Source organism: Nanorana parkeri, unplaced genomic scaffold (assembly GCF_000935625.1).
Source record: "Nanorana parkeri isolate BGI_ZX_2015 unplaced genomic scaffold, ASM93562v1 scaffold2671, whole genome shotgun sequence".
In the NCBI taxonomy this organism is placed as follows: Eukaryota; Metazoa; Chordata; class Amphibia; order Anura; family Dicroglossidae; genus Nanorana; species Nanorana parkeri.
This window is the reverse complement of record NW_017308939.1, coordinates 35,137-49,410: the sequence shown is the minus strand read 5'-3', so window position 1 is coordinate 49,410 and position 14,274 is coordinate 35,137. Positions and strand designations below refer to the sequence as shown.

The following is a 14,274-nucleotide window of genomic DNA, read 5'->3' as shown; positions in this document are numbered from 1 at the left end:
TCAATTCATACCAGACCCTTTAGGTCTGGTAGGAATGTTAGGAGGGACCCTAAGAAAAAAAAAGTGCGTGGGGTTTGGAAGGAATTTTAAGGGGGAACCCCAGCCCCAAATAATGGGGAAAAAATGTGGGTGCCCACCTAACTGTCCTACCAGACCCTTGATCCGAGCACTGGCACGGCAGGGCAGGAAAGGGGGGGTGATCGAGCGACTCCCCCTCTCTGCGCCTTACCAGGTCACATGCCCTCGGCATTGGGAGGGTGTCCCCATGCCGATGGGGACAAGGGCCTCTTCCCCACAACCCTGACCCGGTGGTTGTGGGGGTCTGCGGGCAAGGGAGCTTATTTGCATCGCGATACCCCTTTAATTAAGGGGGCACCCAGATGCCGCTCCCCCTTGTGAATGAGTAAGGGGTACTTGTACCCCTACCCATTCACTAAAGGGTTAAATAAAATAATTATTAAAAAGTCCAGACTTTTGATAAAATCCTTTACTTGAAAAAAAAACAACAATTATTTGACTAAAGGGTCTGGTATGAATTGTGTCTAATGTCATTTTGCTACAAACGAAATATCGTACAGACTACCGCTAACGAATTTTGGAATCGTTTGCATTCATTATATCTGTAATTCGGAAACATCTGAATTTACGAAATGTCGTCCGAAATTCGATTAGGGAACGAAACGAATTGCACATGTCTACTAAGTACAGGCACACAGAAAAGAGCACAGAGGTGGTTGGGGAAAACGTACAAACAAGGTAGGAGACGAGCACACAGGAACTACAACAAATGGGAACACAAGAACCAAGCAAACGGGGAATAGCCAACAGGGAGATCATGAGCAAAGGGGGAATAGCCAACAGGGAGATCACAAGCAAACGGGGAGTAGCCAAGAGGGAGATCACAAGCAAACGGGGAGTAGCCAAGAGGGAGATCACACGCAAAGGGGGAATAGCCAACAGTGAGATCACAAGCAAAGGGGGAATAGCAAACAGTGAGATCACACGCAAAGGGGGAATAGCCAACAGTGAGATCACAAGCAAAGGGGGAATAGTCAACAGTGAGATCACAAGCAAAGGGGGAATAGCCAACAGAGAGATCACACGCAAAGGGGCATCAGCACAAAGCAGGGATCCAAAAAGGTATACCAGCACAGGAGATCATGGGAAACACAAGGGGTCCAACACAAGAAGGAAGACTTGTTGCTCGAACGAAAAGCAACAAGTGACAGAGTGCTAAATAGGGGAGGAGGTGTGCAGATTGGCTGCAGCCCTGTGGAATACCATAGTCTGACAGCCAAGCACCAGGGACCAACATGAAAATCTGGCATGGATTGCTGGACATTGTGACACTGGTCCTCCAAATTCTCTAACAGCTCAGCTTTGCTACATTTAAGGGGTAACTCCCCACACCCTAATTCTTACTGAACTGTAATGAGGTTTACCAAAGATCATTCAACAAGTACTGAACACACCAAGTGTTGGCACATTCCAACAGCAGCACTGTTTTAAAAGGACATATCACCAATATTCATTTGTAATCTAAATCAACCCTCTTTAATTGTTGTATTTTTTAGCCTTACCTCTCAGGGTTTTGATTCATTTTTTAATATTTACATATATTCTCTCCCTGTCACAGCAAAAGTGTAAGGCTGTAAAGCCATCCTATCTTGTGCCTGGCCTAGTGCTGATAACAAAAACTGTCATATAACAAATGTGATGTAACATAAATGAAGACTACATGCTTTGTTATATTATAACTTAAACCGCCTTCAACAGTTCAGAGTAGCTGTAAGTTACCAGCCTTGAGCTGCGGCAAGATATAAGTCTTCCTGAATAGGCCCCGTACAACCTGACATTTTCTGCTCTGACAGGGAGCGAATACAACTAAATAATAATACACACACCAATCCTTGAAAGGAAAGGCTCCGCAATTGTAGCAACTTTTTAATTAATAATTTTACAAATGCTCATTTCTGATTGTCTCTCTTTAAAATATTTGCTGTTCACACAAGATATTTAGCGTGAAAGGTTGGCTGTATAAAAAGAAACTGAACAACTTATTTTGTACTGCTTGGTGTACCTTTCTGCTCACCATTTCCTTGTCTCACCCCATTACATGTACAAAGTTGACAATTTGTGTCTTGTATTATAAATTATCTACCTACTTTTTTTAATTACTAACCTGTGACGACTGACATATGTGGTATAGGCACTGAACTTGTTTCACGTTCTGAGGGATGATTTGTAAAACCTGGTCCCTAAAAGGTAAAAAAATAGTGTGAGCAGATGGATATTTATTAATCTGATATGCAATTACAATTAATTTTTAAAGCTTCAAAAGGGTATAACAAGTGAACTTTAAAGCCACAGCCTAAACTGGAAAATATATAGGGACTCCTCCCCAGTTAGATGCTGACGATAATGAACCCTTTATTAATACATTCATGCCTTGCTCATTTAATAACTCGAACGACCTTGAGAATTTCTGCATGGTTCCTTTTCATCTCTCCCCACATCTTAAATTCTCAGGCATGGTAATCTGCTTGAATCGATTTTTTGTCTTTTTCTGAAAAAAGAGGCATATTTAACCCTCTAAGGGGACAATTAATGTGCTTATTACAGCACTAAAGTTTAGCACTAAATCTGATGCAGATCCCACTGAGAATAGTGTTTAAGTGGTCTCTACAAATTAGAGACTTTATAGCATTTGTAGACAGGTTCTGTAAAATATGATCATTTCTAGCCTGACTGCCTACTCTATTGAAGTGTTTCATTTATTATTTGAGTGAAAGCAACTAAAATGTCTACTGGTAGTTGTGGAAAAGATGAAAACGAATTTATTAACCGTAAAATGGCTATGGTGTCTGTACACCATGGAGATATTCATCTTGTGGGCATAAACAATACTTATTAGAACGAAGCCTATCAATTCACCAAGAACCAGCACTGTCTACTGCGATCCTCTAAGAAAGCTAATGTGGTCAAGGATTTCTTTCGTAGACCTCATGAATAAAATGCAGCCTCCCTAATATAATTCTTTATATCATTTGTTTTTATATTAGGAACCTTGGGAATTTTCGAAAATATAGCTAACAGGTTTGAAGTCATTATATATTTAGTGTCTGCATGGATTAATTTAATGTCTTTTTTATTATAAAAAACAGCATCTGTTTGACGTGTAATTTATTTGTGTAAATAATCTTTTTCTAACACATTCCTCTAATTTTCCAATAATCTTCCACGCCCATGCCCAACTGCACTTAGATCGTCACTACTTGGAGCCCAGTTATAAAGCATCAGTAACTGCCCATTCACACTGAGCGTTTATTTGCGCGATTTCTGCCGCGATATCGCGCATATTTGCCACGCGATATCGTGAGAAGTCGCTCGTCCAATGATTTTCAATGGAGCTGTTCTATTCTACAGCTCCGTGTCGCCTGTCGCTCGTCCCTGCCGCGCGTCGCTTGTGCAGGGCCCCTTTTGCTGCGCATGTCGTGCGATTCTGCTCGTACTTGCGTGCAGCCCTATTAGACCCGTCGTGCGACTGTCGTGCCAAAATCGCACAACTACGATCGTGCGGAAAAACGCACAATCTACATGTCGCTCAGTATGAATGGGGCCTTAGGCTACACTGTAACAATACTACTTCTTTAAGAAGAAAAACACACAGTTATAATGCACAGCAGTGTGGTTTACAAATTTGCATTGGGTTTATCTTGCTACAGGACTCCGAAGTTAAAGGAGTACTGTATATATAAATAGCAAAAGAAAATTGGGAAGAGGGCCTGATCGTGTCACCTGCCAAAGTCATGTCATTGGCTTCTCTTCTAACCAAGGAGTTCTTTCTCCGTGCTTTAGGCAGTGAGAGTTATATGACATACCGCAGGCTCCATATTTTATGCATTTTATGAATGAACATGAAATATAGGCCACAGCAACTTTGTGTTGTAAAGCAGAGAGCATATAGTGGCATTTGCCCTCTGCTATAAATATCCACCTTAGGTTGGCCATACACGCAGTGATTTGTGATTGATTTAGGACAGAAGATTTGCAAACAAATGATTCATAAACTTTTAAAATATCAAAGAATGCAACATACAGTATTGTTTTACACTTTTTTATTGACTAAAAGTATAATTCTCAAATGAAAGGAAGATGCACACCACTAGCATTACTGTAAAAGTTTGTTGACATCCGACAGCCAAGATGCTCCTCTCCCCGCTCGTGAAACACCCCTCTAACGTGTTTCACCCTGGCAGGCTTATTTGTATTCGTCCTCTACAAATAAGCTCAACAGGTTGTACCTCATCAGAGGTGGGCAGTTTAAGGGAGGGAGCAGGAGCATATTAACTGTTGGATAGTAATAAAGTTTTATGGTGATGACAGTGGTGTGTGGCATCTTCCTTGCATTTGAGTACAGGTGAAACTCAAATAATTAGAATATCGTGCAAAAGTAATTGCAGTAAGTGCTGCAAAAGGGGCCCAAACCAAGTACTGAGTACATATGCATGCTTGTACTTTTCAGAGGTCCGATATTCTTCTATGTACAATCCTTGTTTTATTGATTGCATGTAATATTCTCATTTTTTGAGGTTGTGGATTTGGGGTTCTTGGGGTTTTCATGAGCTGTAAGCCATAATCATCACAATTATGACAAATCACAGCTTGAATTATCTTGCTTTGCATGTAATGAGTCTATCTCATATATTAGTTTCACCTTTTAAGTTGCATTAGTGAAATAAATGAACTTTGCACGATATTCTAATTATTCGAGTTTCACCTGTACTCTCTTTAGAGCGTGGCTGGCTTCCTGCTGATACCCACACCTTGCCCAGACAGGATAACTGAGAGTGGGTTGGAGCGGTGGATTATCTCTGGGACTAAGTAAATAAAATATAGATTAAAAATAGAAATTAGTTATAAATGATAGTGATCTATTAAAAAAGATCACTTAATCTATCTAAATTATGATCGGTTCGCCCGACACACGCATATTTGTGTTAGAGTCATACTCACTGTGACTACAATAATCAAAATGAATAAAAAGCACATACTAAAAGACCCTACAATCAATCAACATAGTGAGCTCCAAATCAATTTTGATGACCGCCTGTGGTGGAAGTTTATCAATCACTTCTGATCAATCGAACAATTATCAGCATGTGTCAGGGGAACAGAGTGTTGATCGCAAAGTGTGGAACAATATGGTGTGCGTTGCATTGTTTGATATTTTGATAAATCACTAGTTAGCGATCACAACTAACTAAATTGATTACAAATTGCTACGAGTAAGTCCACCTCAAAATCGCATTCCTCCCTCTGACTTAGCATTTTGTCAGTAAGTCTTTCGCTGTTATTAGACAGCTAAGAATGTATGTAAATTAGCAATGTGAAGGAGCTTTTGGTTATCCAGTGCAATTATCTCTTCATTTACAACTGTTGAGATAAAATATCAGCCACATAGGGAGTGTGTTGTTTTCAATAAGACAGCCAACTTGTAGACTTGAATTTTGAGAAGGAGCAGTACAGCATAAACACTGTGTAGAATTGCAAAGCAGGAAGTGGAGCATGTTTATAAAATGAACAAATATGGTTGCCCCCATGTACAAACTGAAATGCCTTTTAATCACCTAAATCCACGGTCACATGGCGTTCCAGTCCTCCTCAGTCTGTTATCTTCCTCTGTGTGTAGAACGCAGGGTTCCTCTTTAGGTGTCCACATGACTGCCTGCATGACATGGACACTTTCTATGGCTGTCCACTGGCAGGGTCCTCTCAACATTAAGAAGAGGATGACTGCCAGAGACCAGCATGAACACATATGTGTCACTAGATTACTGGTTACCTGTGCCTAGAGAAGGTGCCACCATGAGACATTGAGGACAAATTTAGGCAAGAATCCATACTGCACAAGGTATTAAAAAAAGGTTAGAATGGGTAAGAGGGGGTGGATGGGGCTTAATTTTTGCCCAGAGATGGACTTTAACATTACCACATATTGATGAGATTGTTTACAAGTTGATCTATTTTATATGTTATCTAAAAAAAATATTGAAAACTAGGGATGCACCGATACGATTTTTTCAAGATCGAGTATGAGTACGTTTCCTCAAGTATTTGCTGATACCAATTGCTAATAACTTTTTTTTTAGGGTTTTATGAAAGTTTTTCTAAAACAATAAAGACTAATGATTTTAGAACAAGGATAAGGTGGTGTGGACCCCAGACTGAAGGAAGGAAGGCCCGGTAACCGGCAATGTTGGCACTTACCAGGGCCCTCTCCCTCCTGTTCGGGCTCCCCCAGTGTCCAAATGCTAGTTCTCACTCGCAGCTGGGACCGCTGTGAACCTGGTAGTTCCCCCACTGTATAGAGGACTACAAATCCCAGCAACACATTAGACAGCAATGCAGAATACTACCAGGTATAGAAGGCTACAAATCCCAACAATAAATTTTGCAGGAATGCAGAATAATATCATCAGCTATAGAGGGCTACAAATCTCAGCAATTCATTAAACAGCAATGCTGAATACCACTAGTTACAGAGGGCTACAAATCCCTGCCCCATAGGAAAAGTATTGGTAATTGGTATCGGCAAGTACATGAGGGCCAGTACTTGTACTTGTACTTGTACTTAAAAAAGTGGCATCGGGACATCCCTAATATATATATATATATATAAAACATAGCATAACAGAGAAAAGTAAAGAACATTGCATAAATAAGAATAAATATCAATAAATGAAGTGCTATACAGTTTGAGTAGAGACATGTGCCATATATAGCACAATTTATTTAATTTAGGAAAGTAGATTAACAACAGGTCCCGTGCACAAGTCACAACAATAGTAACTGAATAGTAACACAGATTTTTCTGCCAGGGCACACACAGCCAAGGACACCAAAGCAGTAACAGCGTAGTGACAGATCTACGGGACAGGTTGTATGTATTTAGGGCAGACTTACATGCTGCTTTCGTCTTTAGAAAAATGTTTTCAATATTGTATAAACACAGTTAAAGATGTAACATGAATCAGTTTTGTTTGTGAATTTATTTTACAGCACTAACTATCACAGCCAGACACAATTAATGGTGTATATAGATTGCACAACTCAAGGAAAGCTTCCATCTGTCATCAAAATAGAAGAATTAAATTCATACCTTTCATAGTTTATCTTCGTGCCCAGCACTTGCAAGCTCAGAATTCCCAGAAAACCAACGTTCCACAGCAGAAGATACATCTTCCTGAAGCTACACAGAGAAATAAGTTAGCAAACAGACTGCAAACGGCTGGATGCTGACTAGATGTTAATTGAGTGATCGCTGGCTCGGTGTAATTATTGTAGAAGACTGTAGTTTACAGCTCATATATTAACCCACACCTGCCTGACACTGACAAAATGTTTGAGATTCTGCCCCAAAGCTTTGTTGAGGGCCAAATCGGTTTAATCCACACTTTGCAGTGGCACCAGACATTCTGGCACTCCCAGTACAGTGGGATTTGTCATTGTCCTTGTTTAATTTAACTAGCATTGTCTAGATCCTTAATAGGAATGATCATTTGCTGTAATGAGAGATGAGCTCTATTCTCCAGCAAAGGCATGCACTTGTAATTCTGCTGTTCATAAAGAAGACACAGGAAGAGTCATAGATGAAACAGCAATGGGGCGTTTATAAGAATTTTTTAGCGATAAATCTACCCTAATGCTGGATACTTATGAAAAAAAAGATGGACATATGGAAAAACAGGACATATAAGGAACAACTATACACATACAGTCCTTGAACACACAAGAAAACTGTCTATCTGGAATCTGTTTTATATCTGCTACTTCAGTAGTTCTCAACCTTTCCATGTTAGGATCTAGTTTCTAACTTTCCCAAACTAGTAAAGAATGTAATTGTAACACAGATCTTTTTAAAAAGACTTTCCATGAATTATGCATGTTCCCATGATGTTGAAATACCCTTACAATACCTAACTATAACAACCTTATATATCTCTGTAAACTTAAAGCTGATCTACAGAATATCATCAACAATCCTCCCAAATATTCATATTGCACCCTTCATACTACCTATGATTAAACCTATAATGCAGGCAAGAAAACAAAGATATAACTACCTGTTGTGTCATCAATGACCACTATCCTTTCAGATCTGCCATGGCTAAGAGGGAGGGTAAACCTCTGCATGTCATTTCCCCACCTCTTTACATCCTATATTGAACTATGCATCCCATCATGCTATGGGAAGTTTCCTGTGTGAGTGTTCATTGGGCATTCACATCTAGCTGTTCCATGTCCTTTCCATATGAAGAAGGGGTTCTCTCTCCTTTCCCCTTTGCTGCTCCATACCCCCTTACTTTTCCCATTCTCAACTGTTTTTTAACCTATCAGGGAATGCTGAGTAACGGCAGTACTGCCAAAGGAAACAACCTAAGAGGGACCTACCTTTAGGAGGCCCTAATTCAGCAGCACTGACAGGGCAATAAGTGTTAGCACAAAGAAAAAAATAAGGATGAATGGAAACATCTAGTGGCAGCTAAAAGAACTACAACATACATCTCACTATATAAATAACAATGGTGACCTACACTTCTTTAGCGGTGAAGGGGAGAAGGTGGGATTCTAGCCTATTTGAGAGTCCCTTGGTTGTCCTAATAAATGGAAGTACCATACATGCGTAAAATACAGTAATTCAAGTGAGCTGCATGCAAAATCAAAACTTTTTTTAGATTTAGAAAGAGTAAGGAAATGTTAAAACTCATATCAGGTGTTTTTTTTTTTGCTGCCTGTGCCCTGCAGGGAAGACTTCCCTTCACTTCCTGTTATGGAGATGCAGCAAGAAATACGAGAAAATCTCTCCAAAGTGAACAGAATTATGCTCATAAACAGTATTTACAAAAACACATGTCCACGTTGGAGGATTTTCCCTCACCACTTGTTTAATGACAGTTCTAAAACATTTTTTGGAATCAATGGTCACCAGGACAATTGGAGGGGTGAATCTCCCCAGTGGGGACACAGACAGCAATGAAAACTTGACAACTGATCTATCCTTTCCTTACTCTAACTAAAAATCTTCACCTTTACATACACTCAAATGAATCACTCATGTATTTTCCTATGCTAAATCCTGTAGAAGCTGCAGTGGAACAGTTTTAAAATGCCAGTGCCAGGAAGGCACTGAATGGGGCATTGCTCTTCATTGCAGCTCCATGGGACACTCTGTTTTCAGTTATTCAGAGAAAATTGGGTTATGCTTCCTCCTTCATGAGGACTCGGAAACTGGCACACACAAAAATCATGGGCCAGCCAGATATAGCCCCTTACTCCCATTATGCTTCAGTTTTGTAGAAAAGCAGTATTATGAATAGATTACTTACATGGAGGGGTGGCACCAATGCCTATTAATCCAAGAAACTGATTTTATGGTAAGTACAAAAATCTTGGGGTTTTTTTCTCGCTCATTAGTAGACACAGGATCCTGTTTTTCAGAAACAATCTGAACATCCTAAAGCAGTCCACCTGAGGGATGAGTAACAGTAACGACGCACTAACAGACCCACATAACAAAACAGTAAAACTGGGAGCTGCTGTCAGGCAGTCTCTGTAGTTCTAGCAGCCTGTATTGCTGGCTGCAGCCTTGACTGGTGTGGGTTAATTATTCTGTGTCTTGCTGGCTGCAGCGCCAGTCTAGGCAGCTGTGGCTTAATTAATCTAACCACACACCTCCAGCTCTGGGATTGGCCTTGTTGCAGGTGGCACCCTATTTAAGCATCATCAACTTGTTCCCCAGTGCTTGTGATAGTTCTGGCTATACAAGCCATGCTCTGTCTCTGCAATCCTGTGTCTGGAAATCTTGTTTGTTTTTGATTTTGACCTTGCCCTATCCCTGGATTACGCTTTTCCCTCTGCCAGCCCTGACCTTAGCCTCTGCCCGGATTACCCTTCCCAGCCACCACCATTTTAACTCAGTTCATCCCGGATTACGCTCTGGTAGCGTCTTTCTTCTTCTGTTAGTTTCAGCAAGTCGGGCCAGCCTGGGGCATCACCTGTTCAGAGCATAAAGTCCTGGGGGCATCCACGTACTGGTAGGCGTGCTTGCCTTATGGGAACGGTGGCTGCTATAGGTGAAACAACTCATCACTATTTGCTCTGACAGCGTGCATCCACAGCTGGTCTTGACAGCTTCCAAAAGCGCCTTACACCCAAAGCTGGCATCAGATGAGGCCTGAACATCCACTTGGTAAAACCTAGGCAATGTGTGAACTGAAGATGAGGTGGCAGCTTTGCATACCTGGTAAACAGTATATAAGGTAAACCTGCACAGCACAAACTACTTCCAAGTAATAAAAGGACATTTCATTTGATTGTACTGGAGCCAGACAGAGAGAGATAAAAGAATAATGTCCTTTTTTAAGTAAAAGGCCAAAACCACCTTAGAAACAAAGAAGGCTCTAGGCCTCAATAACACCTTGCCCTTATGTAGGATAAAATAGGGTTCTTACAGAACAGGGCTGCCAGCTCAGACACATGCCTCCCAGAGGTGATGGCAACAAGGGACAAAACCTTGTAACCAAAAGTTGAAAGGGAAACATCCTTAGTGGGTTCAAAGGTGATCTTTAAAGTGCCAAATTTAAATCCCACAGAGTCAAAGGAGGTTGTACAAGAGGGGCCACATGAGAAACACCCTATACAAAAGTCTTGACCAATGAATAGGACAACTGATGTCTTTAGAATAAGGTCGCAAGGGCTGATGTTTGCTCCCTGATGGTACTCAAGGCCAAATGCTGATTCAGACCTGGCAGCAGAAAGGTTATGATTCTCAGTTGAAACTTTATGTACTCACACCAAATGAAATAAACTTGCATATGTGATGGTGGGTGTGACGACATGGTGATGAGTTTATAAGTTAAATGTGTATTGGTGTTGAGTTATGTTTGAGTGCGTTATGCTGTGTGACCTGGTTATGGAAAAAGTATCAGCACCATCCCTCGTTATCTCCCATTGTTCTCTGAGGGAGCTCAGAACAATGACATTCTGGCCAGGCTACTGCTATGGCTGTCTGGAGTTCGTTAGCAGGTGGACACCTGTGGTGTTGAGCAGACCGATTGTCTGGGAGGGGACGGGGGATGTGATGGGATTATATTCTGATTTCATCACTTGCTGTATAAAAGTTTGTGCAGTTGCTCAATAAATCAGAGTTTGTTTACCCTACACTCAAGCCTTGACTAGTGACTGGGGAAACTGGGAGCTAAGGATCTTCAGGTTGCGATATCTCCTCAGCAAGGAAGAAGATAGCGGCGTACATACTTATCCTGAGTACGGGGGTCCGTCACAGTGGGGTCACAGGAGGTAGACTTCCTAGTTTTTTAACAGAGGGGAAATTACTGAATCAGAGTGACTGCTGTCTTTCAAGACATGGGCTTCATTAACCATCCCGTTAAAGCCAGTGACCATAAAGCAGGGTGGTAAATTGGTCCTTGAAAGAAAAGATCTAGTCGATCTGGTGTGTCTACCAGAAGTTTGATGAGGTTGAAATACCACATCTCCCTGGACCAGTTCAGAGCTTTAAGGATCACTCTCTCTATCTCTATGCTGTGAAGTAGATGAGGATCGGTTTTCAGACCTGGAAAGGCTTAGATAATGCTGTACAGATCCCATAGAGCCCCCCCAAGCATCCATGGCTTCCACCAGAGGATCTCTGCATCTGGGGATAAACCTGTTCAGTTTGTTGTTGAACCAGGAGATCCACATCTGGCATCCCCCCACCTGTGACACAAATCCTAAAAATACGTCTGGATGTAGGAACTCAGGCACTGCAGTCAGAGGTAGTTTTCTTGCCAATTATTCATATCTGGCATTTTGTCCACTGGTAAACAGTGGACAAGACTGGAACTGGAATTTCTGCCCAGGCTTCAATTCTTTCTACCTCACTTGGTGTGGCAACAATTCTGGTTCCTCCTTGGTGGTTGATGTACACCACTGAGAAAAACGAAATAGTTCGGAAATCCAGAATGTTGATCAGGAGATGAAATTCTGGTTAACCAAGTCCACTGCACTGACAAGGTGTCTAGGACTCCTCCCCAGCCCTTCAGGCTGTCATCTGTTGTTATGATCTTCCAAGACAGTGAGATGAGAGAATTTCCTATCTTCAGAGATGGATTCCTGAGCCACCAGGCCAGAGATAACCTAATCTTTGGTGCAAGGCAAGTGTAACGTCCCTCCCTGCCGGGCCGCGTCACGTGTGCATTCCAGCGTGGACCGCAGTAGAGGGAGACGCCGCAGACGGGTTCCACCTCCATCTGGGAACGCACTGTGCGCTCCACGCTGGAACGTGGAAGTGCGCCGCGGCCGCGTGACGTCACGGCCTATTTAAACGGAAACCGAACATTGCAGGGTGTTCACTATTGGGTTTCTCATGCCCAATCACCCTGGAACTTTGTTCTCTAAGGATACTGCTCACCTGGACCAAACTGAGGACTACCCTACTGCTGAGAGACGCGTCTCCTGGCACCACTGATCCACACCTAAGCGCAAGTACTTTAAAGCCTACAGGGCTTCCCCATGTATGGACTACCTTGAAGTTTACCTTTGTACAAGTGTATGCATACTGGACTGATCTGTCTTCCTATCTCGTATGAGCTTATGTGCATATGTATATCTATGGACTGCCTATACCTATAACTACCGGGACTGGGGGGCACTGATAACTGGTTTGCCACTCACCGCATTAGTTCAGCAGGCCTTAAGGGAACATCACCTACGCAGTACCTCGTGATCCCATCAAGGGCTTAGGGGCTGATACCTCATTCCTCATACCAAATTGTATTACATTCTACTACGGCTCATGATGCAAGAACCCCAAACTCTCCGCATATGACTGAGAGCGACGCCTGGGGTTCGTGACTGAGCGCCGTATAGAGTCCATACCAGGGTTTCTTTGCTTCCGCTGTTGAGATCCTACTCACCTCCTACTAACCACAAGCGGGCTGTGACAGCAAGTCAGTTTAGAGACTGCACCAATTGGTTCCAAGACCATAGGATGTTGTGTTGTAGGGGTCAGAAGTGCAACTGAGCAAATGGAACTGCCTTGAAGGAGGCTACCATCAGGCCCATCACTCTCTTACAGAATCGCAGAGTTGGATGGCTCCTGGACTGTGCAAACTAAGTCTGAGAGTTAGAAGTTTTTATTAGGGAGAAAAACTATGGCTTGAGCTGTGTCTAGGATGAGACCCAGATACTCTAAGCAATGTGTTGGTTCCAGAGCTGACTTCTGAAGGTTCAGGATCAAACTGAACCTTTTTAAGGTCAGGACTGTCCATATCATGTTGTCCGTCAGTATTTGCGGCAACTGCTCCCTCAATAGGAGATTGTCCATTTATCCCAGAATTGGAATAGTGGTGGTGAACACTAGGGCTGCAGAAGACAGATCAAATGTTAGGGATACAAACTGGTAGTATATATGCCCACAGCAAAACAGAGGTAGTGTTGATGTGCTGGCAAGATAGGGACAATATGCATCCTTGATGATCACAGGGATTTGAAAAAAGACATTTAAAGCCTTCAGATACAAGATGGGATCAATGCCCTCTTGTTTTTGGAACAGTAAAACCATCAAAACTTTCTACCATTGGAACAATGCTAATCATGTAGGGACACAGGCAGGCTGGATAACATGAAACGGAGGGGGACAGATTGCAGAACTCTTGCATGTAGTCAGGGGCATAACTAGAAATCACAGGGCCCCACAGCAAAATGTTGTATGCCTGCCCCCCATATGGCACAGTGCCTGAGCTACAGCATATGTTATTAGGTATGATATGATTACATGCAGTTAGAAAACAGTAACTCTCCCTGGACTCATCAATCGTGCATCCAGGGATAGTGATTGATTCCTAACTGCATGTAATCATATCACATGCCATTGCATACAGTGTGCCGGCGCTTACATGCAGTGGCTGTCACCTGATCATTAACTTGATTGGGTGACAGCTACCGCTTGTAAACACCAGATTAGGGATTCCTAATCTGGTGTTTACACCAGACATAGAAATTCCTAATCACTGACATAGAAATCCCTAATCACGCCTAAACCTATAGGTATGACTGGGGTGAATATACAAAAACAGAGAAATACGACCCCCCTCAAAACACACACATAGAAAAAGAAATACACACACACAGAGTAATACACCCCCGTCGTTTCCACCTCCCTCCCGTTCCCCGCAGATAAAATAAAACACACACATAAAATAATACACCCCC

At 42.1% G+C, this 14,274-nt stretch overlaps 1 protein-coding gene across 1 annotated transcript in view; it reads right to left on the bottom strand.

Annotated features, from left to right (window-relative positions):
* LOC108802120 (carboxypeptidase O-like) overlaps positions 1 to 14,274 on the bottom strand; it is a 54,697-nt gene that overhangs the window by 35,082 nt on the left and 5,341 nt on the right. The window contains exons 2-3 of the mRNA XM_018574006.1: positions 7,163 to 7,252; positions 2,183 to 2,258 (exon numbers count right to left, since the gene is read on the bottom strand). Of these exons, the coding sequence (XP_018429508.1) occupies positions 2,183 to 2,258; positions 7,163 to 7,252 (166 nt within the window). The remainder of the gene's footprint in view (positions 1 to 2,182; positions 2,259 to 7,162; positions 7,253 to 14,274) is intronic.